Here is a 27,696-nt window from a genome sequence, read left to right on the forward strand (position 1 = left end):
CACGATCGCTTTGGGGGCGCACTGGGGGCGCATGCAAGCGCCCTCAGTACGATGTGTAGAATCCCCCCAGTTTAAAAGGCCAGAAGATAAAGCTATCTCATGTTGGCCCATACTCCACAAAGCCAGGAAATTGGAAGGTAGGGCTGATGCCTTATCTAACATGCCCCATGATCAGTCATGATTCCTTAAAGGCCCCATTGAGCACTGGTATGTGAGGGGGAGCGTGAAATTTACAGAGGCTCCCCAAATTGTGCACGTCCCCAGGAAGGGGAAGTGTGCAATTTCAGCACAAATAAAGCAAATGGGAACAATAGTCTGGGGTCCAGACCTCTTCAGAAGGGAGAATTGTTATGTGGCTGGGGTCAGTTCTTTCTCCCTCCTTTCTGCCTCAATCTTTAACCAAACTCCCTGAGATTTTAAGGTTATATAAAATAGCCATTTTTTTTCCTGGCATGTGCAATTTTCAGGAAGATTAATGAAAAACTTTCAGTTTTATTAAGGTTAGAACAACCCATTCCCTGATTTCCATTTAACCTTTCAGAACCCTTATTTTACTGATCAACATAATTATTTGAGCCACAACTGTTACTTCAACAATAATAAAAATCTTTCTGTGCCATTTCATTTGGCATGGGGATGCTTGCTTCTGAGCTAGTCTGTTGCTGTTTATTCTTTTTTATAGATTAAGCAGGACTTTTTTCCCAGGGTCTTGATTTCCCAGGGTCTTATATCAATTTTGCTGCGTGGTTTTATCCTGGTTGTGCTTTTTATATTGTATTTTGTATTTGTGTATTTTAACTTGTTGGTTGTTTTATGATGGTTTTAATTTTTGTGAACCGCCCAGAGAGCTTCGGCTATTGGGCGGTATAAAAATGTAATAAATAAATAAATAAAAATAAATAATTATATCTTTTGAATATGTACATTCTATTGTGCCCCCAGTATGAGGCAGCATGGGGGGTGGGGGTGAGAGGAAAAAAGTACACAAAGACAGAAGAAGGATGAAATTGACAACAGCATTTCTTGTTTTCAGCTCATTGGCTCTGGATCTAGATATTGTATAGCGCAACTGCTGACTCATATCACTATCCAGTTGACATGCTGGGAGAATGTTAATGGGTATGATAAGAATAAAAGGCCCACCACAGTGTGACTCAATAGCATGGGACAATCCTGTGACCTCGGTGAATGCAAACATGTTACAAACACACACACATATTTTTATTTATGGTGGACTTGTCCACATATACAAGGATTCTGGAAGTTAGTACATAGAGAAATAATGGTTATTATTAGATAAATGATTGTATATGACCCAGAATTATTTTTACTATCAATATACTCTTCGCTCCTCTGATGCCATGTTTCTCGCCTGCCCAAGGGTCTCTACTTCCCTTGCTCGGCTTCGTCCATTTTCTTCTTCTGCCCCTTATGCCTGGAACGCTCTTCCAGAACATTTGAGAACTACAAGTTCAACCGCAGCTTTTAAAGCTCAGCTAAAAACTTTTCTTTTTCCTAAAGCTTTTAAAACTCGATTTTGTTCTGACTTTATACTGTTAGTTTTACCCTACTCAGTGCCTGTTTACCCTACCCTGTGCCTGTTTGCTTTCTCTTCCCCTCCTTATTGTTTTATTATGGTTTTATTAGAATGTAAGCCTATGCAGCAGGGTCTCGCTATTTACTGTTTTACTCTGTACAGCACCATGTACATTGATGGTGCTATATAAATAATAATAATAATAATAATAATATACAAAGGCTCTAGTGTAAGTTTGAAATGTAAAGATTTGTTATCATTTTTGCTAATTGCCCCTCGCCAGACCATTACACAGCAGTGGAAAAAAACTGGATAAATCTGCATGGTACCAAAATATATGGTCTGTGGCAATATCAGGAAAAAACCGACCCACTCATGATTTGCTTCTAATCCAAGGGAAAATGTAACTGCTAGCATTTTATGTGATATGTTGGAGATTCATTCAACCTATGTCACAACCAGATTTACAACAACATATGCCCGCTTCCGCTCTGAGAATTGGGATATTATATCAACAAATGAAGATCACACAGCACACTTATTAATTAGTTTAACTCCCACCCCCCAATGGCTATGGTTTGATACTACATCATGATGTTTAATCATTCCAGAGGCATTTGGGGAGGAAATTGCTGCCATGAGAAGGTCTCTTGGGCAAGATCTACACTTTAAAATGGTTTGTGACAGTAGTGACAACTGTTGGGGCCCAAGACACACTACATATATAGTTTTCAAAAGTGTCATATCCTGCTTGGTGTAGAACTGAATTAGAATTTATTACATTTTTTTTAAAAAAAAAAAGCACCGGCCACTTGCTAACAATAGGTGACCCACCATAACCTTCCATCTATTCCCACTCACAACTAAAACAAATGATGAAATGTTTCCCTGACTTTACCAATTGCAATTGTGAATTTGTAGAGGGATTGGTTGGGGATTGGTTGGTTGTCTCAACTGATACTCACCAAATGTTAAAACAATTGAAAGCTTCCCTGATTCACATATTTCTATGTGTCATGTTTAATACCAAGTGAAATTATTCCCTTGGGGATGCTTGCTGATGTAGCGCACAAGGGAAGGCTGATGAAAAATCTTTTGTGTGTTTTTCCCCTTGTGCATTCATCATGGTGTTTTGAAAATTGCTGTGTGGAAATAGTATGTAGTACATGTTGTGTACATTCTTGAGGATGTCTTTATAGAGAGGAGGGAAGAATCTTCCTTCCTCTGAGCTCGACTCTAAATGGGTTTAACTGCTCATGTGGCCTGTGGTCTGTTTATGAAGACAATTAACCTAGACTACACATTTGAATTGGATAAAATCTGAAGAAAACAACATATTTTATAGAAGAAAACACAAGGAAGATGACCTTGTATCATAATGAGGACAACATGGCTGGAAAGAAAAAAATAAGGATTCAATCCTACTGGATTGCTGCCCGCTAGACAGAAGCCTCTGTAAACCTATGGTAAGGACCTGTTTAGGCTAGGAAATGTGTGCAAAAAATAAAAAAATAAAATAAAAAGGATGTCTGTGGTTGCTTGAAGGAAGAGTATTGCTGAAGTTCATTAAGGAAAGAGGATGATCTTATGTGAAGACACTTGTGTATCCTGTAATCCTTGGAATACTGTACACGATTCTGGTTGTGGTGTCTCATTATGGATATTGTATCCATAATGAGATACAGTGCCATAAGTGATAGCCCAAAAATATCAAGGGTTGGAGAAACTAACCTATGAGTAAAGCTTGCAATTTGTTGGCTCCAACCCTTCCATGAGTGAAGGTTTGCCCATAGAATGGGACTGCTGATCACACTTCGTCCCAAGGCAGCCCTGCACATGCCTCAAATCTGCTCCAGAGGTTCTTCAACCCTCCAAAGCAGATTATGGGTGGGTGCACAGGAGGCTGTAGGGCGGAAAGGGAAATTCATTCCACCAGTGGTTCATTTCCATTGGATACAAGCTCAGTTCTGGGGCTTTTTACTTCTGAAAAAAAATGTCGAGGAAGATGACAGATATGATATCATTCTTTCCTCAGATTATGCCTGATGTGGAGACAGTGCAGAGAGATAAGTTTTTATCCCTCCATTAATACTAGAACCTCTGGTCATCCAACAAAGCTGAGGGATGGGAGATTCAGGACAGAAAAAAGCATTTCTTCACATAACATATAACTGGAGGGACTTTATTTATTTATTTATTTATTTATTTATTTATTTATTTATTTATTTATTACATTGATATACCGCCCCCATAGCAAGAGCTCTATGGGAGGTTTACAGGAATTCTAAAATGAGATAAAAACATGTATACAAAATTTAAAATTATAAAACACAGAACATACATACATGAAGCATTAAAATCTATTAAAATAAACATGTGGGTGATTAAGATGTGCTGCCATATGCCTGGGCAAAGAGGAAAGTCTTAACCTGGCACCGGAAAGATAGCAGCGTTGGTGCCAGGCAAGCCTCATCAAGGAGATCATTCCATAGTCTGGGGGCCACCACCAAAAAGGCCCTGTCCCTCGTTGCCACACTCCAAGCCTCTCTCGGAGTAGGCACCTGGAGGAGGACCTTAGATGTTGAACGTAGTGACCGGGTATATTCACATTGTGAGAGGCATTCCGACAGGTATTGTGGTCCCAAGCTGTGTAAGGCTTTATAGGTCAAAACCAGCACCTTGAATATACGATTGTACAAAACTGCCTTATAACTAGTCAGGTGATTGGTCTACCTAGACCTAAGCAGCAGTGACTCTCCAGGGTTTCAGATGGGTTTTTCCAGAGTTCTACTTTCTACATGCCAAGCAGAGAGCTAAATCCCTCTCTTCTTGTTGGTGTCTAGTTGGCCATTGTGGGAAACAGGATGTTAGACTAGATAGACTAGATTATTAAGATTAATAGAAAGACTGACTGAAAGACTCCCAGATACTGCTGCAACTTGGTCTGAACCTAAGCACCCCAAAACTATAGATTTCTTTGAATTGGGGATGGACAGCTCACCTTCATAATGGACAACACGATTACAGGGTAGTTAGGTGTGGTGAAATGGTTTAGTGTGATCTGGAAGGGATGGTGGAATGAGTACTGTTTACCATGGCTATGCTGCTGCTCCTTTCTCCACTCCTATAGGGGCAAAAAGAGTCATTTGCTGCTGCTGCTGCAATGCCTTCCTTCCTTCCTTCCTTCCTTTTAAAAACTTAGTGGCTGTCTACACACAGGGAACGCTCAGCAGTGGCTGTGGATTTGCGCCCCATCAGTTAGACGGTGCAGGCGCAGCTTCACAGCCACCACAGGGCTTACGTACAATGTTCCAATTTGAAAAAAGTCAGGGATTTAGCCCAACTTTTTCAAAGAGGCGATGTTAACACAGGGCTGCTGCCATGTATCATCATGCTGTAGCCAATCCAGGGCCAACCCAGGGTCAGAGCCTAGTGGAAGGTGACCAGCAATTGGTCACCTTCCATCAGGAAGAGGGCAGGGCCGGCTCCAGCTGGCTACTCAGAAAGCCCACGCTCCACTGCCCTGGGAGAGGGAAAGTGCAGGATTGAGAAGGGAGGCAGCACCAACTCACCCCGTGAAGACAGCCAGGTATAGCAATGATTACAGCCAGAACTAAGGATGGCTCAATCTGTCAGTTTCACTTTCTAGAATGTTCGCATTTTGTCAAAGACAAATTTATCGGACTTCCAAATGAATTTGCAAAATTTGGGGGGAGGTTGCTCTAGGGGGGAAAATATGGCAAAAGACAGACAGACAGACAGACAGACAGATGTTCCAGGGGAGATGTTCTGTCCCCTGATTATCTGAGTGCCATGTTCTACAACTTTTCCTATACTATAGCTTGGGACATGACTATCTGAAGAACCTCCTTCTACCTTATTAGTCTGCCTGATCTTTGTTTTTCATAAGTGGTTCTCCACTAATTGCTATGTAGATACACACCATCTGAAGAGTAGGTAATGAATGGGTGCTTATTTGTGGCAAAGTGCATGCAAAAACACTGTGATGAGTGGTAAGTTAATATTTGGAAGAGGGGGCACCTGCCTCCATGGAGGTACTGTGGAAAGAAGAACCTGGTTGTTGTGGCTGCTGTTAAGGCAATCAGCTGAAGTTAGAGCCTTAACTTTCCATTGTGTTTTTATCCTAAAACAAGCAAGTTTACTTCTTCATTCATAAGACAAGAAGTAGTATCTGTTACTTAATGGATACTATAAAAAAAATAAATCTCAGAATCATGGAATCCTCATATCTAAAGTCCTTCCACAAACAACTGGCCTGATACCAAACTTGATGTCTTCTTTGAAGCCAGACAAATATTATTTTCCATGCCCAGGGAGTCCAGCATGCTTTATAATTGCTCTTAGTTGTGTTTCTATGATTTCTGCTCGATTTTACTGACTTTCATCATTGCTGCTTCTGTGATTTGTTTTTATCTCATCATCATCATCATCATCATCATCATCATCATCATCATCTCTATGCATAAAATGTTAAGGTGATACATGGTAATGTATGGAACAGAACTTTGTATGCTGGAGGTTCCAAGCTATGACACACTGGCAGTTCTGAGGTATGAGAAGAGCTTTGTACGCTGGAGGTTCCAAGCTATGAGAAGAACTTTTTTGTTGCTAAGTAACAGGATATATAAATACAACTGATACAGCTGGCATTAAAACATATCATTGCCAAACCAGCAGGGAAGGGGAGCCAGGGGAAGTAGCTGGGAGGGAGCGGGGGAATCCAATGGACTCCCAGTAGGATCATAGCTGCCCAGCCTGCATGGAGGCTTCAGGTAAGTGCCACAGGTTTACAGGTGAGCAGTGGGTGCAGTGGCTGGAAGGGAGTTGGGGGGAGTGGCTGGGATTTCATTGTTACTAATTTAAATCAGGCCTGAAGATAAGTTACCTGAACCTACTCAAACACTATGTTCAACATCTAAGGTCCTCCTCTGGGTGCCTACTCTGAGGGAAGCTCAGAGGACAGCAACAAGGGAGAGGGCCTTCTCTGTGGTGGCCCCCCAACAGTGGAACAATCTCCCTGATGAGGCCCACCTGGCGCCAACATTGTTATGTTTTCGGCACTAGGTCAAGACTTTTTCCTCTTTTCCCAGGCATTTAGCAATATGTTATGACCCTGGGCCTGTTTTTCAGGCTCATAGTTCTTTAAAGTTGTTATAGTGGTTTTAAATGTATAATTTTGTGGGTTTTAATTTTTGTATCTTGTTGTTTAAGTGTTTTAATCTTCTGTAAACTGCCAGAGAGCTTCAGCTATGGGGCAGTATACAAATGCAATAAATAACAACAACGGGCTGTGAATCTCATCTGACCTGCAGGCTCCCCAATCCAGATGGTGATTCTATAAACTGGTAGTTAGCCACTACCAGTTTAGATCCCATAAATGTATATTAATGCATCACGTTATACTTACTAACACTGAACATCATTTGGGCCCTCTCATAAAATGTATATTCAATTCATATGGCTCAACTGGATTGGAGTCCCATGTATAGAAAAGTGATTTTCTTTCCCCCTCTTTTCTCAGCTTTCAGTTTCTCTCTTGCACGTATGCAGAACCAAACCGAAGTGACCGAGTTCATCCTCTTAGGATTCTCCAGTGATCCAAGGCTCCAGCTTGTACTCTTTGTAGCATTCTTGTTGATTTATTTGATAACCCTCTTTGGCAATCTGGCCATCATTTCAGCTATAAGAGCTGATCCTCACCTTCATACTCCTATGTATGTCTTCCTTTCTCATTTAGCATTCCTTGATATTGCTTTTTCCTCTGTCACAGTTCCTAACATGCTAGATGACTTCCTTACAGAGAGGAAGAATATCTCAGTGCATTGTTGTTTTACCCAGGTCTTCTTTGTCATGTGCCTCTCAGTAGGAGAGGGCCTTCTCCTTTCTGTGATGGCATATGACCGGTACACAGCCATCTGCCAGCCCTTGCATTATATGGTGATTATGAGCAAACAGGTCTGTGCTTCTCTGGTGTTCAGTGCATTGTTCACCGGCTTTCTCTACGCATTGCTAGATACTCTTCTGCTAACAACTTTACATTTCTGTGGGCCCAACGTAATTCATCACTTCAGTTGTGAGGCCCCACAATTGTTCAAACTTTCCTGCAGCAATACATTTGCAAACCAAATGGTGATTTTCACCCTTGGCTCACTGCTAGGGATGGGGGCTCTACTCATTACATTGGCTTCCTATGTCCACATCATCTCTGCTGTCTTAAGGATCCAGTCCACGGAAGGGAAGCACAAAGCCTTTTCCACATACACATCTCATGTGACCGTTGTTGTGCTCTATTATGGAACTATTTTCTTTAGGTACCTGAAGCCCAGCTCAAAGGACTCTCAGGATCAGGAAATGGCACCATCTGTTGTTTATTTTATTGTGACACCCATGTTAAACCCCATCATCTACAGTCTCTGCAACCAAGAAGTGAAGAGGGCAGTTCGTAATATGGTGTGCAGGAAAATCAAAAATGAAAGTATGTAAAAAATAAAAATAAAAAGTAGGAACGCATGAGAATTCTGTTCCTCCTAGCAAAGCATGGGAACAAGTTCCATTCGCAACTCCAAATCTGAACGCAAGCAGGAGTGTAATTCCTGGAAATATTTTGCCATCTCCAGCACTTGAATTCACATTCAAAACTGAACACTAGTGCAAGTGGCCACATTCAAAAATTCACATCCCCCACCCCAGAAGTGCATTTTAATGTTCTGAAATAACTACTACAGTTCATTTTACTGTTTTAGCCTCTGGGAAGAAAGTACATATTTGGGATCCGTGCTTGGAAAAGTGTGGATTTTTCATGTTAGAAAATGCACTTCTCATATTCGAAAAACGACACATTTGGGACAAGAATGAGCTGAGACAAGCATCAAGATGGTAAATGGAGAACCACAATAAGCTCAAGCATCACTCATTCTCCCGTCTTCTCTTGTACTCATGAATGCTTGAAGAGGAGCGGGATCATGCCCACTAGCCCCTCCCCTAATGCCCACCAATGTGCCAGTCATGGCTTTGGGGGCTGTTTGGACAGGGTTATGCTCTTGTTAATCTGGACAGGCATTGCAAGCCTCTCTTGACCAAAGTTAGCCTGGTCTATGTGCTTTAAGGCTTGTGCTGAGAGGTAGCAGGAGTGTAAAAGTGACAGACAGGCTGAAGGCAGAAGTACTGAAAACACATTGGGTTGTTTCTTAGAAGTGAGAACTATAACCAACTTCCAAAAAACATCTGTGTGCTATGATAATGAAGGAAACTCCCTAATGGCCCAGGAAAGCTGTTGCTGATGTAGCACAACATGGCAATATTCTCGGGTTGATCCAGAAAGGAAGCCTGACCAGGGTGACCAGAGGAGGTAAGACTGACCAGTCATCAGAACTAGTGGACAGATATTATCCAAAGGAGGAATATCGAGGAGAAAGTGAAGCAGGACTGCACTCAAGAACTGAGACTATGGGCTCATCTACACCAAGCAGGATATTCCACTATGAAAGCAGTATGAAAGTGGTATATAAAAGGCATGAGCCACAATACTGCTTTATAGTGGTACTGAAGTGCACCGACAACTGTTGGGGCCAATGACATATCTACACCAAGCGGGTTATAACACTGTGAAAGTGGTATGAAAGTGGTATATGGAATGTGTCAGTGGGCTCCAAAAGTTGTCAGTGTGAGTATGCTTAGTAGCTTGTTCAACTAGGATACTGCTTATTGTTGCAATGACTTATTGCGATGTTTAATCCATTGCTTTTAAATAAATGTGACTTGCATGAGTATGTAACTCTAAGATTTTGTGTCAACTCTCATTTGTATCTTAAAAAGAACCTGGTATTCGGGGGTTAGTAAAGATCTGTCTGGCCATCCAGGACCAAGGTGTAAATTTATCTATTTGGTATAAATCTAAAATTGTCACACCCAAATTACTAGTCAGATGTGAAAGGAAGAATGACTGCTAATGTGAAAGGAAGAATGATCTGCTAACCAGATCTAAGGCTTAAACCAATCCCAGCACCAGGGCTACCCCATTGAGGACACAAGAAGGGTTGGTGGAACCTTGTGACCCAGTGGACCAAACCCCTGTGTGAGAGTGCTGACAACAGAGGTAGGCTTCTGCTGCACCCTGTACATAAGCGAAGGTGACTCGGCCAGCAGCTGAGGCAACAAAATTGCAAACTTATAATAAGTCACCATCTCCCTATATAAGGAGGGGCAACTTGAGTATAGCATCGGTGGCACAACAAACTGACCCAATGTTTCCAAGTTAACAAGCCCCTGTAGATATGATGAGGTCTTTCACTCTGACACTGAATATGCAGCCACTAGTGGTGTGGGCAACATGCACATTGACATGTTGGAGATGTGGGGCATGTCTACACCTATGGGTGTAGAGGGCTGGAGAAGGGGCGATCCTGGACTTTCCTATTTCCAGGATCGTCGCCCTGTGTCTACATGCAGTGTGCAACATCCCGGGAGGAAGAGGATGTCCCACCCGCCATTTGGGTTTTTTTTAAATCGAAAAAGAATGCACAGGTGCTCAAATGCAAGTAAGATTTTTTTCAAAAGAAACCAACAACCCCGCTCCCACTCCCCTCACCCCACCTTGATAGGTACGGAGCTTCTGAGGAGCTCCGTGCCACGTGCACAGTTCCTAGCTCCTTGTGTTTACTTGCAAGGAGCTGGGACAAACCGGGACAGCAGGCTACACCTCCCACAGTCTCGGGAGCATCCCAAGACCGTGGGAAAAAACACGATTAAAGGGTAGGGAAATATCATGGGGAAAGGGAGGGATCATGTATAGATGCCCGTAGTTAGCAGGTGCAAACCCACTTCCTTTCAGTTCTGAGGCGTGGAGTTTCAGTCCTCCTACTCCCTCCACACATAAGTGAACAACATGGAAAGGGATTAGGGCTGCACTGAATGCTCAGGGGTATATGTTTGTTTTTCCTGCTTGAAATGAAGGGGAAATAACTTGTATATCCTGGCTTATTATCCTGATTTGTTAAGTGACATTAAGCCAGACTTTTCCAGACTGGACATAACAAGGAACTCTGCCTTAATACAAGCATTAAAGTAGATGTTTGAGAGAAGGAGGTCGATGTATGAATATTTGGCCCTGACACTAATTCCTGGCTTGATGGACACATGCTTTATAAAGCTGGCAAAGAATGTCTGAGTCCAGCCAATATATAGCTGAATTGCTGCTTAATTCCCAATGCTAGATTGATGCACAGTGGAGGGTGTTCCATGTATTAATGCCTTTTCTCTCCCTCCCCTAACATATCAATCTGAGGGATGATGTGGGGCTGGAGGGGGGGGAGTGGGCAGAAGAGTTGGCAATCAGGAAGAATGCTGACAGTGGTGAGGTTTACTCCCCTGGATAAACACTCTCTCACACACACACACCTTGGGCAAATCTGGATCCAACCCCATATGTTACAGACACTCATAGACACTTTAAAAGGCATCTATCTGTATATGCCGGATTATGTGTGTGTGCTTTAAAACAAAATCAAAAAAGTGAAGTGACCCTTAGATAACACCAAAACACTTTGACAGGAGTGGTAGAACTTTTAATACTAATAACATATATATATAAATTGGACAATGGCTCTTTAGTATGTATTATCTCATTTATATAACTCACAAATGTTTGCAGCTCTCAGATGCAAAGACATCCTCATCATGTCAAACCACTATGGACAATTGCCCTCTGTTACACTACTAATAATTATCCACATTAGCTCTTTTCCCACACAGTGGCCATATAATAAAACCTATCAAAGAAAGTGAACAGTGTGTTGTTCTTTTTGTTAAGATGTGCGTGTGGAATCTACAATCTCTGTCCTCCTGCTTGTAGTCATTAAAAACCAAAGCACTTTAATACAAAACTGCTTGTTTTGTTATTCCCCCCTCTCTTTATGCAATTTACTTCATTAATGTCAAATGCATATTTTTTTCTCTTCAGATATGCAAACACATTGAGTTGGAGCCTTCCACTTCAAAGCTGATGCCCCACCATGTATTACCAGTGCTTGTAAGGGACTTCTGTCAGGATTGGACATGTCTCAAACCAGGAAATTTCTCATCTATATGGTAATGCTGGTGGAAGTGACCTAATCAAGGCTACACTGATGAATCAAAGATGAGTACTAGTCCCTTTTACACCACAAATATATATGATATGAGCAGTGAGGAGCAGGCTTGTAGACCACTGGCTCTATGCCACCCCCTCCACATATTTATGGAAAGGTCTGAAGAGAGCCTACACATGTAGGGTCTTTCCAGACTTTAGAGAATGGCAGGGCCACATGTCTGCATTCTCTAATCTACAAGAGTCTTGAAGATAGGGCTGATGTCTTCCATTGTCTCAGAACAACTTCATCCTCCCCTACCTACCACCAGCAGCTGAATGGCTCCTCACAGTCTGGCCTGGTCTGGTTATAAGATCTCTGGTCTATGGCTGCCAGCCTGCCTATCCTCTGCTAGCACTGTGTCCTTTTTACTCTCCCAGTTCACCAGTTCCCTGACCCATCCACATGTCCCCTGAGTGCTTTTGTTGTTGTTCCATACTCCCCTCAGAGAGTCGTCTACTTCTGATACACTGCCCATATCCTCTGGTAAGAAGCTCAGTCCTTATCCCAGAACATACTGGGTTGGGTCCAGACTATGGGCTCATCTACACCAAGCAGGATATTCCACTATGAAAGCGGTATATCAAAGGCAGGAGCCACACTACTGCTTCATAGCAGTATTGAAGTACACTGTCAACTTTTGGGGCCCATTGAGACATACTATATACCGCTTTTATACTGTTATATGCTGCTTGGTGTGGCTCCTGCCTTTGATATACCGCTTTCATAGTGGAATATCCTGCTTGGTGTAGATGAGCCCCAAGTCAGTCACACTAAAATCACTATAAGTTAAGTTAGGCCACAGCTAGACCTAAGATTTATCCTGGGATCATCCAGGGTTCGCCCCTGCCTGAGCACTGGATCCCCTGTGTGTCACCTAGATGAACAGGTTTGACCCCTGGATGATCCAGGGATAAACCTTAGGTCTAGCTATGGCCTTAGTCACCATGACTAACTGGTTTCATTGATTTCAACAAGACTAAAGCATGACTAACAATACAATCCTGTGGAGGTCAACTCACAAGAAAGTCCTGCCAAATTTATCTCATGGATAAATGTGCATATAATTTCATCCTTAGTCTGGATCCAATCTGTTCTATATTATATGCATTTAAAAACAAACAAACCATCATTACTTGCCAGGAGGAGAATCTGAATTCAAAACAGATTTATCAACACCTCAGATTCACATTACAAGGTGTTCTAAAATGACACCTAATTTTCATTACTAAAATAGCCCTTAGGCTAAAGCAAACTTTATTGGCAGAGGATATTTAATGGCTGACCGCGACCAATTGCCAATTCTTTTGTGTTATTGCTGTTGTTCTTTTATTTCCAAGGCAGAGAAGAAGAGGCATTTCTGAGCTTTTCTGTTTCAGGTGCCAAAATAACTTGATCTTCCTTGGACCCCATGAACCTTGATGTGGAAGGCATTTTCTGCTCCATCTCAGGCAGCACAATGACTTGGGCTGACCTTCTGCATCAGGCATCAAAATATCTTGAAAATGCTATGCTATATCATTAATGCTTGTAGCATACACACAAACACACCTTCCAGTAAATTAAAGAAAACACTGAAATGTCTGAACAATATTTCTCAGAAGAAACTATCTGACCCATCCAACCTTAGCATTTGGTTCTGAGTTTTGGGAAAGGAAACTGATGCTACAGATAGCTTTTTTAAGAGCCCCCTTAACCTCTTGATTTCTCAAACAGTAAATAAAAGGGTTCAACATTGGAGTGACAATGGTGTATATGACAGACACAAATTTGTTAAGATTGAAAGGGTGGATCCTCTTTGGTCGTGCATACATGAAGAGGGTAGCTGAGAAGAAGATGGTGACCACAGTGAGGTGTGCAGTACAAGTGGAGAAGGCCTTCTTCTGGCCCTGGGCAGTGGGAATATGCAAAATTGTGCCAATAATGCAAACATAGGAAACTACAGTAACTGAGAGTGGGACCAACAGAATTATTAAGGCTAAGACGAAGTCCACTATTTCAGCCACTGTCATGTCTTCACATGCCATATTTAGCAAAGGTGAAATATCACAGAAGAAGTGGTTGATGATGTTAGGGCCACAGAAGGGTAGTCTAGATATGAAGATAACCTTCAGCATTGAGGCCAAGAACCCAGTTAGCCATGAACCCACAGCTAACTGCATGCAGAGGTGTTGGGTCATGATGGTCGAATAGCGCAGTGGATTGCAGATGGCCACATATCGATCATACGCCATTACTGCCAGAAGAACACATTCTGTACATATGAGGGAGCTGAAAAAGTATAGCTGTGTCATGCACCCTTCAAAAGAAATGGTCTTGTCTTCCGCTAGGATGTTGACCAATAGCTTTGGGACAATAACACTGATGTACCATGTCTCCAGGAAAGAGAGGTTGGTGAGGAAGAAATACATGGGTTTATTAAGCTGAGGGTTGTTTTTGATCACAACAATGATAACGATGTTCTCCAGCAGTGTCAGGATGTAGATCACAAGGAAAATCACAAATAAAAGCACTTTCAGTTCCATTACGGTTGGAAATCCAAGTAAGATGAATTCCCTGACACTGCTCTTATTCTTATGATCCATAGATCTACAATGACGGGGAAAAGTGTATTATGTGGTGAGAATAGAAACAGGGAGGCAATGATAAAAAGATATCAGCATGGAAAGGCAACATGAGACAAATTGAAAAGTTAAAGAAGGAAAACACTTAAATCACTGAAGCTAGGAAATGACATAAGGTAATCTATGTAAGTTTTGCATCTTGTGCATTTCAGAATTCACAGAACTCATGCCTATTTCATTCAGTCCATATTTATGTTTTTACTCTAAAGCAGCGTAGCTAGGTCTGAAGTGAGACTTCTGAGACTCTGGTTCCTGCATAGTCAATTTATGCTGAGCTACTGAAAGAAGAGGACTATATAGGACAGTGTCATAGTTACTTTTAATTGCATGACTGATTTTCTAAGAAATGGAAAACCAATTGAAAGCATTTCCATTATCTTTTGAAATTAATTTTGCCTACGTTTAAGGTTCCACATTCTTTCTACCGAGAGTTGCCAAAACTTGTGCTCATTTGGTAAAAATACATTTTGTCAGTCAAACAATGTATTTGTTACAACCATACGTTATTTCCCCCACACCTATATAAAAAAAATGAAACTTGAGTTGAGAAGTAAATACATACTTCAAAATAACATGGAAATATAGCCATAGAAAAAAGCACCAACCCGGTTTACATCCAATGGCCTCCAGTCCACCACAGGATATTTGATAACTAGTATAAACCTATTCCCTCATCCCTCATATTCTCATTCCTTATCCCTCATATGCTATGTGTCACAACATTATTCATACAATGTACAAAATGTTTTGGGGATCAATGATCCATAAAACTATTATGGGCCATGTTTAAAGGAAAATAATCACTATTGGTGCAATCTTTTTTGCATATTTAGACAGAAAAAAGTAATAAAATTGCAAGCATTCCCCAGCTAGTCATGCTTGATATATTGTAAGTCAACAATAGTTTCCAGCTATTAATCTGGGGAAATTCATTGGTTGGATCTGCCCTTTATTAGGAATATTTACTTTCATGGTGAGGTGAAAAGGAAGTAAAGAACTGTCTGCCAGTTCATATTGCACCAAATTGAAATTGCAGGGGGATTTTGCACTTAGAGTGCAGTCCTACATACAAGTCCCAGCATTCCCTATCCAACCATGCAGTTTGTGGAATGTGGGAAATGTAGGACTTTTTTTTCTGTCTAAACATGCATAGGATTGCACCTACGTAATGGGTAGAATTACAGACAGAAAATATCTCTCTCTCTCTCTCTCTCTCTTATGATTTCCATTTAAGGACATATCAGCAAAGAAGGGGGGGATCTTCTACTAGATTTGTTAACGTCAAAAAAATTAAGGCTATAAAACTATAAACATTTACTTAGGAGTAAGTCCCATTGGATTCAATGGGACTTACCTCTGAACAGATATACATAGGATTGCACTGCAAAACATGTAATGGTATTCCACTGAATAACCATTTTCTGAAATGTGAAGCTTCTCTACCCCCCACCACTACATTATATTTTTCCTTATTACTACTTGCACATTTCATAGATGTGGAAAATAGTAAGTAACTCTCCTACATTTCACAGAAACATCTGTGGTTCTTGTTTTAGTGAAGATGAAGCTGCTGGAAAGATTAAGTACAATTTTCATCAGTGGAGGGCAAGAGGAACCACATTTCTGCAATGTCCTACAATAAGGCAAGACATTACACTTGAAAAGATCTACTGTTGGTTCAAGCAGACACCCCAACCCAGAGTAGTATAACTAAAATATCAGCCCACATATTCCCCAAATGTTGGCACTTTACAGTGAATTGTATTTGAAGTGCTATAAGGCTCCAATCCAATAGCCACATATCTAGGAGCGAAGTGCTATTGAACTCAGTGGGTCTTATTTCTGAGTAGGATCTCACAGCATGCCATTGGTTTTTTCAAAATGCAGGAGTAGCTGTTGTTCGGGGGAAGGTGTGTGTGTGTGATACAAAAGACTGTGTACAGGTGTCAGCTGTTCCACTCAGTTAAGATGATATATCTGCCAGTCTTTCATTTCACCATGAATTAAACATCCTTCATTCCTTGCCCTTAAATCTTCTATTTCCCCCAACCATCATTTTTGGTGCCAAACATAATCCAGATTTCAGGATTTTACATTTTCTAAAATAGAACAAACAAAATTCGACAAGTAAGCAAGCAAATGGACATGCAAAACCCTTTACCTGAGTGCAGGTCTACTTCCAATGAAAACCCTCAATGGATATTTCACATTTTCTGCCAGATGACATTGGCTTAAATTTTGAGTAGATGAAACTTCTGTATTATGAGAGAAGAAGAAGAAGAAGAAGAAGAAGAAGAAGAAGAAGAAGAAGAAGAAGAAGAAGAAGAAGAAGAAGAAGAAGATCCTAGGATGAACAGTTCATCTTAATTTTCCCAAGCTGAAACTGCATCTGATAGAAAACTGTCTATTCCAGTAAGGACCTATATTGAGAATCCCCATGATCAAACCAGAAATATAACAGTCTTTTCAGAAAGAACAGTGCACCTGACTGAACTGCCTAACTGTATATCGATTCATATACCATTAAAATTATCAGGGGAGCTAAATGTTTACTATCCGTACTCTGGGACAAGCTGGCAGAATCATAATTCAACATTCTGTTTTGTTTCTTGAACTTTTCAGATCATAGAAAAGGTCCACTAGGCAGCAGATTGATGATTCAATAATGGCAGCAAAATATTGTTTCAACAGGAGAGCCAACACTATCAGCCAGAAAACTCTCCAGAGCCCTCTGGAAACCACCCAAATCCATTTACCTCCAGGGGTGGACCATTGTTATGGGTCCCCCATCCTTGCAGAGGGGAAAAGCTGTTGTAAGTCTAAACTTCAGCAGGTGGTGGTCTGACAATGACAAGGGCATTGATGTAAAGCCCCCCACTTTCTGATCACCATCTCCATGTTCAGTTGAGAAAATCAGGTCTAGAGTATGCCCTGCTACATGCATTGTGCCAGTGGCATGTTGGGCCAGTTCCATGGTTGACATGGGAACCATGAAATCCTGAGCTGCCCAAAATGTTGACATCCCCCAGAACCAGCAGTCTGGGGGATCATTGCAGTGTATCCAAGACTACCTCCGTCAGCGCACTTCAGAGTCTGTTGAGCAGTGGGGTGGGTGGTACACCAACAAAATCTGCTGACTGAACACAAGGTGGAAACACTCCAGACCAGTAGTCACATGGACAGCGAGCCTGCAGATGGACATGGAGTTCCTATAGACCACAGCATCCCCCCCTCCCCAGCCCTCAAGTCTACCCTGATGCTGAACCAATTATCCGGTGGGCATAGTGGGGAGAGACTAAGGCCTTAGCTAGACCTAAGGTTTATCCTGGGATCATCCCGGGGTCATCCCTGTTCATGTAAATGACACACAGGATATCCTGGGAGCAGGCAGGGATGACCCTGGGACGATCCCAGGATAAACCTTAGGTCTAGCTAAGGCCTAATTCCTTCCTGCTCACCCACCCAGGTCTCAGTAATGCATGTCAGATCACCCACCTCATCCACTATTAAATCAAGGATGAAGGAGTCTTATTATGCACTGATCTGGTGCTTAAAAGCAGCATCTGGAAACTGGAATGCAACCAATAAACCTATGGTTGCGGGGTGGACCAGAACATGAGACATCCATTAACTGTCTGGGAAGCATTCCCTTTACCTGGCAAGTCTTCCTCAGAACACCATATCTCCCTCTACCAATGACTACACTGATTGGGCACCCCTCCAATAACCCCACTTGGCCCTGTGTCCTCCCTCCCAGACACATAACTCAACACCCCAAAAAGCAGGTAGACAGCAGCAGAACCCAGAACTCCCGCTTCCCTAGTTGCTGGGCCTTCTTCTCCTGCAGGTAATGGCTCTCCCAGGCCACCTCAGCCAGCTGGCTTATATATCCCTTCCAGGGAAGGGGACTGGTGGAAGTTGTCCACAGATGCTGGCTCAGTACCTAACCCTTTATGAAGAAGATGTGTTGTCATAGTGAGGTGAAAGGGAAGAAAAGAACTGTCTCACAGTCCATTTCTGGGCCTAATTGAATCTGCTGCTTTTAATATTGGCATTCAATCCTAGGCATGTTTAGACAGAAAAAGACCTAAAACACCCAGCATTCCCTTGCCACCCACACTAGCTGGGGAATGCTGGGGGTTGAAGGACATGCTTGTGTCTAAACATGGATAGTAGGCATGTGCTCCGCTCCGATTAGAACCGGAGGATCAGAAGCAAATTGGCCTGCTCCACCTTGCTCAGAGGCGGAGTAGAAGTGGACCGCGGACCCCTAGAAGCAAGGCGAAGAGAAGCGCCCATTTTCGGAGCGATCCTCTTTCCGCGGACCGATCCGATCGCCATTTTGAAACATTTCACCCATAGGATTGCATTGCGGAAAAGAAAAGGGGATAACTGTGTTGTTTTTGAAGCTATCTTTCTGAAACTTTTTGTGCTTAGAGAGTCATGGCTGGGGGTCATTTTGAGCCTACTCTCAGCTCTCTGTGTGGTGCAGTTCACTTGCTAGAATTTTTTAAAAAGTAGGGTAAAGGCGGGAAAAAGATTACCTTTTCGATTGCTGAGGGGCAGAGTCAACTCCCAGTCATGATCACATGATCCCAAAGTTGGAGGAGGGGATAGGCAAAACAGGTAACTTGGGATTCTGGGAACTTCTCTTTCTTAGTCTGAACCGAGTTTTCCCAGTGTTTTTTCAAAACAGTAGCCCCACCAAATGCACAAACACAACTTGAAATCATACTAACAGATAGGAAACACACAGCAGTGCTACCCATCCTAACTTTGGGGAACAACTGAATACATGTGGTGCAAGGGGATGAGCTCCCCTAGGGCATGTGGATGTGCCCTCACTCTCCTGTACTGGGAGGGCCATCAGAGCCCTCCAAAGAGCAACCCAGTGAAGCAATGCCTATCATAAGTTGAAGTGAGTGTTTGCTTCTTAAAGACTTGTACCTAGACAGGACCAGTCAAATTGGCAGATGCTTCCCCCTTTGGGCACGGCCACCCCCCGCCCCCTCTTACTGGTAAAAGACAGATATAGCCTTTTTTAAAAAGTTCTTCTAGTTGTTTATTCAGCAACACTGCTGCTTTTAATTCCCCCCTCCTTTGTTTATTTATTTATTTATTTATTTATTTATTCCATTTTATATGCATTACTGGCTTATCCTTGGCTCACTTCCTTATGCCCCCAGAAATGTCTGCTGCCTGCCTGCCTTCCCTCCCTCCTCCCTTGCCCACCTCGCAGGGATGGTTTGTGTCTGGCTTTGACTCAGGGGAGAAGTCCTTCCTGCGCTCAATTAGACTTTTGGAAGTTCCAAATCCATTTTTTCAAGTGTGGAAGAAGATTCATATTTAGGTTGATCTCTACTCCCCAATTAATGGCATGTTGGTATTTCCTTTGAAATGGCCCCATTGAGCTGTCTGCAGGTTTAAGCTCCGCCAAAAATCAGGGGATGATGAGATTGCCTTGTACCTTGGCATGATTGTGGGTCTAGATGGCATCTGTGAGTGTGCCCACTTCCCTTTTTTTTTTATCTGTCCAAATGTCAGAGAACAGTCCACATCTGCAAATGGGGTGCCTGATTTTCATAAATTCCCCAAAAATCAGGGGATGATGGGACTGCCTTGAGTCTTGGCATGCATGTGTATCCCTGGATAAGCTATCATGGTGGCGAGTTTGAGGTTTTTAACGTGCAAATTGACGGAGCTATCGAAAGGGGTATGAATGGGGTGCCCGATTTTCATAAATTCCCCAAAAATCAGGGGATGATGGGACTGCCTTGAGTCTTGGCATGCATGTGTATCCCTGGATAAGCTATCATGGTGGTGAGTTTGAGGTTTTTAACATGCAAATTGACGGAGCTATCAAAAGGGGTGTGAATGGGGTGCCCGATTTTCATAAATTCCCCAAAAATCAGGGGATGATGGGACTGCCTTGAGTCTTGGCATGCATGTGTATCTCCAGATAAGCTATCATGGTGGCAAGTTTGAGGTTTCTAACATGCAAATTGACGGAGCTATCGAAAGGGGAATGAATGGGGTGCCCGATTTTCATAAATTCCCCAAAAATCAGAGGATGATGGGATTGCCTTGAGTCTTGGCATGCATGTGTATACATCCATGAGGTGTCATGGTGCCAAACTTGAGGTTTCTAACTTTCACAGAAAAAAAGTTGTATACTTTTTTAGCTTAATGCAAGCCTATGGAGGGGGAAACGGAGCTCTGATCCGGATCCGGAGCTGCGGAGCGGACATAGGCGGAGCGGGGGCAGAGCAAAGCGGCCCAATCCGCAAATCGCAGATCTGGAAGAGAAGCAGAGCGGGGGGTCCGTGCACACCCCTAATGGATAGGATTGTACCCTTCATGTACTCAGTGGCTTGTGAATAGTTTACCTGAAAGCTTGCCCTCTCCCATATGGACCTACCCAAACCTTAAAAATTTCTTCAGAGACCCTGCTCCAAATATGTCCACCAAATGAAGTGTGGCAAAGAACCACCATGGATGGAGAGGGCAAACCAGTTTGGAATAGCCTCCCCCAAAAGAGTTCTACTGGTGCCGTGTTTGCAGTCTTTTGGGCACCAAATAAAGACCTTTTGTCCACCCAGTCCTTTTAAAGAATTAATGTTGTATGGTTTGATCCTCTTGTTTAAAATCAGTGTTTTAATTGAGTTGCTAGATTTTAATAATAATAATAATAATTTATTTCTTACCCGCCTCTCCGATTGGATCAAGGCAGGGAACAACAAGAAGCATAAAATACAAAAAAAAAACTGATTAAAAACATAGTATACACTGTTAAAAACATCCTAGCAACATCCTAAAAGCATATTAAAAGTATCCTAAAATTCTACTGGATAGGCCTTAATAATAATAATTTATTTCAGTTTTTTTATCATTGTATATTGCATTTTAATAGTTGTTGTTTTCATGAGCTGCAACAGAGAACCTCTTATGAAGAGGGCACAAACATTCAGTCAGGAAATAAATGCCATTTTGGTCCGCAAGCTCAGACATGTACAGACTTTGATCGTAGATTGTGTCCATGTCCACCATTGGTCCGGAAGCTGCAAGCTGGGTAAATCCTGATTAAACAAACAAACAAACAAAAGCATTTTTTTCAACAAGGGAACCCAGCAAACAACATACTGAATCATGGGGGAATGCTGACCAACAGTCTGGCAGCACAGATCTTGGCTTCTATAAGCCGCAAAGTTGAATATTACTAGCATTGGAATGGGATAATATTGAACTTTGGAAAATCTTGAGTTTTTTCTGATGCTTGATAAGGTGAATTCCAGGACTTGTTTCTGCCCAAAATAAGACTAATGGTCACTAGAGGTAATCATAGTATCAGCACTAAAGCTACAACAACACTTTTTCAGGGCTTCCTTGACATCTTGATTCCTTAGGCAGTAAATGCAGGGATTCAACATGGGGGTGACTATGGTGTATACAACCGACACAAGCTTATTGAGGTCAAAAGAATGGATTCTCCTTGGTCGAGCATACATGAAGAGGGTAGCTGAGTAGAAGATAACAACCACAGTGAGGTGCGAGGCACAGGTGGAAAAGGCTTTTCTTTTCCCCTGGGCTGTGGGGATACGTAAAATGGTGCCTATTATGCAGACATAGGAGCCAATAGTGACTGACAGAGGAATGAGGAGGATGAGGAGGGCAAATACAAAGTCTACCATCTCAGCCACTGTTCGATCTGTGCAGGAGAGGTTGAGCAAAGGTGAAATGTCACAGAAGAAATGGTTGATGATGTTTGGGCCACAGAAACTCAACCGGGAAATGAAAAAGACCTTGAGCATAGAGATGAGGAAACCAGCCATCCACGATCCCACTGCTAGCTGCAAGCAGAACTGGGCACTCATTATGACTGGGTAGCGTAGTGGGTTGCAAATGGCAACATAGCGATCGTAAGCCATGGCAGCCAGGAGGACGCACTCAGTGCAGACTAGAGATATGAAGAAGTAGAGTTGGGCCATGCAGCCTTCAAAGGAAATGCTCTTGTTCTCTGCTAAGAAATTAACAAGGAGCTTGGGAACAGTCACAGAAATATACCAGGTCTCCAGGAAAGACAAGTGACTAAGGAAAAAGTACATGGGTTTTTGAAGATGGCTGTTTGTTCTGATTAGAGTGATGATCACAAGGTTCTCAAGCAGGGTCAGGATATAGACACTAAGAAATATTACAAACAGCAATATCTGAAGTTCCGTGACAGTTGGGAAACCCAGGAGGATAAACTCCTGGACTCTGGTCTGGTTTTCTAGTTCCATGCCTTATATAGATACCTGCAGGATTAAGAGAAAACAAAATCATGGTAAATTGATTGGGACCTCAGTACTTGAAGGAGTGCCTCTCTCTCTCTCTCTCTCTCTCTCTCTATATATATATGCTTTCCTGAGATTTGAGATCTGTTGGAGGAGCCCTCCTCTGCTTCCCACCAACATGAGATATACGTTATGGTGGGACATAGGAGAGGGCTTTCTCTGTTGTGGCATCCCGGTTGTAGAATACCCTCCCCTTGGAGGCCCAACTGGCATTGATGCTTGCATCATTTTGGTGGTAAGTTAAAACATGGCTTTTTATCAACATGACTTTGAGAGCTAAATTCTCCATGGTTGCATATAGCTTTAATTGTAATTGTTTTTATTGCTTTAAAAAAAATCTACTGGTTTCCAGAGCTGGAAAAAATGCAGAAAAGGGCAACTAAAATGATTAAGGGGCTGGAGCATCTCCTCTGAGATTGTTTAGCTTGGAAAAGGAGGCAAAAGGGAGACATGATAGAGGTGAACAAAATTATGCATGGTATGGAGAATGCGGATAGGGAGACATTTTTCTCCCTGTCTCAAAATACTAGAACCTGGGGTCATCCCATGAAGCTGATTGGTGGGAAATTCAGGACAAAGGAAGTGCCTCTTCACACAGTGCATAGTTTAATTATGGAATTAACTACTGCAAGATGTAGTGATGGCCACCAATTTGGATAGCTTTAGAAGAGGATTGGATAAATTACTCAAGGAGAAAGCTATCGTTGGATACTAGCTCTAATGGTTGTGTGCTACCTCCAGTATCTGAGGCAGTAAGCCTGTGTACACCAGTTGCTGGGGAACATGGGTAGGAGGATGCTGTTGCAACATGTCCTGCTTTGTTGGTCCCTGGTTGACAGCTGATTGGCCACTGTGTGAACAGAGTGCTGGACTAGATGGATCCTTGGTCTGATCCAACATGGCACTTCTTATGTTCTCAATTTGTTTTCAGCTGTGTATATTATTTATTGTTTTACATTGTTCTGATTTTATCTGTATGCATCCCTGAGATCTCAGTGATATGGGGTGGGATACAAATGTTTTATTAAACAAATTAATAAAATTTTGGACATAGCAACATTTTAATGTGCAGAAGAACATTCATCACAAACTAAATGAACATTCATCACAGACTAAATGAAAGGACAACTGCATTGGGGTGACATATTGCACAACAAATTCAGGAGCTTGACTCCAGAGATCCTGCTGCAAAAGTGGAAAATACATCTGCTCATGCAGGGAGGGGGTGCTGATTTTCCCCTATCTACAGCTTTCTCTCAAAAAAAGGCTCCACAAACTAAGAGGACATCTAGATCTGCTCTTGGAAGGGAACGTAGGTAGCTGCAAATGGTGTCTGGTAATCTGTAAAATACCTTTGTGTCCATGCCAAAAGAACTTTAAAATAAACCCTCAATTTCCATCACCAATTATGCATGCCACTTATGGATAGGAGAACCAGGGATGATCGACCTTGTTGAAATTCTCTAATCCTTACTAGGGGTTTGCACTCTGCCTTGGAATTATCTGTTAACAGTGAACATCTGTGGAGCATTTGACCTTCCAGAGCAGAGATTGGCCACTTCCAAACCCATTGATTAATATCAGAGCAGAGACATGCCCAATTGAAGCTTCTAACATCTCTGAAATTATCTGATTGTTTTTCAGGCATCAATGGTGGGTGGGTGGGTGTGAACTGAATATCTCCATATTTGGAAGACACTGGGTGGGGTGAGAGGTAGCTTTGATATTGGTAACTGCGGCTAACCATTATGAGTAAGAAAGCTTGTACACCTGAGTCTGGCACGGGCAGACTCTTTATTTCAGTTAAACTATTCCTCCTGTTAGCTAGCTTGGCTTCCAGTGAAGGAGGAGGGCTCCATCCAATAGATCTGGAGGGCACCAGGTTGGAGAAGCCAGGAGTAGAAACTTCCAGCAGCAGTAGTGCAGCTCTGCATCAGCAAAGTAAAGGATAAAAGCTCCTTCCATAAATGTGCAGGGGTAGATTAACGTGTGTGTGTGTGTGTGTGTTTAAGGGGGATAATGATTTGACGGGGGAATTTAAAAATTCCTAAAAAATCAAGGCATGAATGGATCTGCTACAAATGTGGCATGTTGGCATGTTCAAAGCCCTACTTAAGGGCTAACGTCATGCCAAGTTTAATCACTTTATCTTTAAAAATGACAGCATTTTTTAAAAAAAATAAAATAAAACCACAAATTTTTAAAATGCCTAAAACATCAAGGCTTGTACAGTTCTGATTCAAAGTGGCATGGCTAAAGCCCTCCTTAAGAGCTAACAATGTTCAATGTTTCATCACTTTATCTTTAAAAATGAGGGAGATGTAAGCATTTGATTGATTTCCATTGACTAGAGCAGTTATCCAAAAATGGGCAGTTTTCTGATGGGTAATCTGACAGAGTGGAGTAAGGGGAGCTGCTCCGAAATCTGTGTAGAGAATCACCTCAACAGAGCTCTGGCTCAAATTTCAAGGTGGAGAATACCCACTTTGCACACCCCTAATCCTTACTTCAAAGCTTGGTTTGGTTCGTTCCATTCTCATTTGCAACTTTTTCCCCCAGTTAGTTTGAAAGGGAAAAGTTGGGCATTTTTCAAATGTTATGTATGTTTCAAGTGCCGTGCATTTGGAGAAAGTTGTGCATATTGAGAAAGTTGTGCACATTTCTAAAGCTCTACATTTTGAGAAAATTGTGCACTGTTAAGGTGTGTGATTTTTCAAGTGCACATTTTGGAAACATAAACACAAGTTTGGGAATTTGCAAACATTTGAGGAGAACTATGTGTTCCCTTTCGCATTTGTGTTCAGGGTTGTTAAAAGACCAGTAATTTGTGAACTGGAATGAAATTCTCATACATCCCTAGCGTCACTTCCCCAGTTGCTTTTATAGGAAGCTAGCATAGTGGAGGAAATACAGTCTTGGACTTGGAGGTCGAAAGATATAGGGTCAAAAACTTGTTCATTACTCAAATTACATGATAATGCCTTAGGTTGCCTTGGATAGGCTACTATCTCTCAGCTTAATGTACTTTATAGGTTGTTTTATGGTTAATACTAGGGATAAAAAAGGGCTCTATTTCATTTTTTTTCATTTTGGTTTCTATTAAACTTTGAGATTTCTTCCAAATTATTAAAGTTCGCTTCAGCATATGTAGGGATGTCATGAGTGCCCACTGGATCCAGGAGTCTGGCAACACCAAACCCATGTCCAGCACCCCCAGACCAAATCAGGTGCTCCTGACCTAAGTGTGGGCCACAGCAAGTGCTTAGCAGCCCGCCCACCCTCCAAAACCACACACATCCCCTTCCTGCATCAATGGCAGCCACTGGTGCAACGGAGTGTGTGTGCACAATTTCAAGACCCTCCACAAATGGCACACTTCCCTCCCCACTGTACCATCCATGCCTTAAAGTCTGCCTTGACACAAAGGCAAAGGCACAAATGTGCCATACCTTTGCATGAAGTTTGGCCTAATATGCACATATTTTGCAAGCAATTGCCCTAATACATTGCACATTTGAATGCTATTTCCATGAACATATACATTCTTGTGTGCACGTTTTGATTTAATAGCTCAAATAAGTGTGAATTTTGAAGAATAACTGTGTGTCAGTTTGCATATTAGTTCAAAAGTGTGAAATCAGGTGAAACCACATTAAAATGGAAACTGAATGAATTTGTCCCTCATACTCAACTACAATCCTGGGCTGGACTCTTTGGAGGAAGGTGTGGATACATAGATGTAATAAATACCTTAAGATATCTGTCTAATACTGTATGTCTGTGCCACTTCATATTTGTCAGATATGTGAGAGCTTTGGCTATTTGATAATATAGGAAAGTAATAAATAGATAAATAAATAAACATGCAGGTTTTGGCCCAGTGACATTTATGTATGCACAGACTCCCTAATAATAATAAAGACCCATAGGATGCACACTACACATTATACAGGTTGACCAACTGTCAGGAATTCCCTGGATTTGTCCTAGTTTTTGTTCTATCCTAGGTGTTAGGGGGATTTTCTCTAATTTTTTCTAATGTCCAGGAATGACACACTTTATCCTTTAAAGTCACCATTAGCATGCCGGGGTGGGTGGGATGATGCCCTTTCTGAAGCTGCATTCACACACACACACTGCTCCAATCATGGCCTTAAAGGGGAAAGTGTGTCATTCCCGGACATTATAGAAAAGGTCTTGATTGGAATGGGGGTTGGAATGATATACTTTACTCTCCTTTAAGACCTGACTGGAGTAGAGGAGGGGAAAGTGTGCTTTCTAGGGCTTCCAAAAAGAGCGTCATTTTTCTTCACCACACTAATGGTGGCTGCCATTTGCATGGTGGAGGAATGAGTAACTTTCTGGAAGCCCCGGAAAATATACCCCCCCCCCGTCCTCTTTCTTGGTTTCCCAAATATGGTCACTGTACACATGCAGGTTCATCACCTAGGAATTTCAACACAGCTGATAAACTGAAGGGTGGCATAGAGGATAAAGTGATGGACTAGAATTGGAGAGAACGTGTGTCAATCCGCTGACACCCAGGCCATAGCTAGACCTCAGGTTTATCCCTGGATCATCCAGGGGTCAAACCTGTACATCTAGGTGACACACAGGGGATCCAGTGCTCAGGCAGGGGCGAACCCTGGATGATCCCAGGATAAACCTTAGGTCTAGCTGTGGCCTCAGTCATGAAGCTCACCACAGAGTTACTATCAGGATAACATGGAGGAAGAAGAAATGTATACACTGCTCTGAGCATTTTGGAAGAAGTATTGGATAAAACCATTATTAATCATATGTGAATTGGTAAGCACAGATCAAAAAGCATGAACAGAATTGTTATATGAGCCTAAATAATGTTCATTTCAATGGAGTCCATTCACAGAGTTAGCTGCTGATATCAAATGTGCAGCATGGGGAAATGAAATCATATACAAAGCACATATTCTTGGTATCCACTGAGAAGCATGCATGAGTAAACTGATCCAGTCGCAAACCCAATAGCAAACAGCATTAAATACTGATTACCATGTATAACTGAACTAGTGTGATGCAGT

At 42.1% G+C, this 27,696-nt stretch overlaps 3 protein-coding genes across 3 annotated transcripts; 1 reads left to right on the forward strand and 2 right to left on the reverse strand.

Annotated features, from left to right (window-relative positions):
- The first annotated feature begins 7,102 nt into the window (after positions 1 to 7,102).
- On the forward strand, positions 7,103 to 8,041 carry LOC134405298 (olfactory receptor 5J3-like). Its single transcript, XM_063136537.1, has one exon. The coding sequence runs from the start codon at positions 7,103 to 7,105 to the stop codon at positions 8,039 to 8,041; it is 939 nt and encodes a 312-aa protein (XP_062992607.1).
- A 5,248-nt stretch (positions 8,042 to 13,289) lies between these two features.
- On the reverse strand, positions 13,290 to 14,267 carry LOC134405299 (olfactory receptor 6B1-like). Its single transcript, XM_063136538.1, has one exon. It carries the CDS (start codon positions 14,265 to 14,267, stop codon positions 13,290 to 13,292), a length of 978 nt encoding a protein of 325 aa, XP_062992608.1.
- A 7,355-nt stretch (positions 14,268 to 21,622) lies between these two features.
- On the reverse strand, positions 21,623 to 22,603 carry LOC134405300 (olfactory receptor 6B1-like). Its single transcript, XM_063136539.1, has one exon. The coding sequence runs from the start codon at positions 22,580 to 22,582 to the stop codon at positions 21,623 to 21,625; it is 960 nt and encodes a 319-aa protein (XP_062992609.1). The 5' UTR covers positions 22,583 to 22,603.
- Positions 22,604 to 27,696: the final 5,093 nt, after the last annotated feature.

This window comes from Elgaria multicarinata, chromosome 11, assembly GCF_023053635.1.
Source record: "Elgaria multicarinata webbii isolate HBS135686 ecotype San Diego chromosome 11, rElgMul1.1.pri, whole genome shotgun sequence".
NCBI lineage: Eukaryota > Metazoa > Chordata > Lepidosauria > Squamata > Anguidae > Elgaria > Elgaria multicarinata.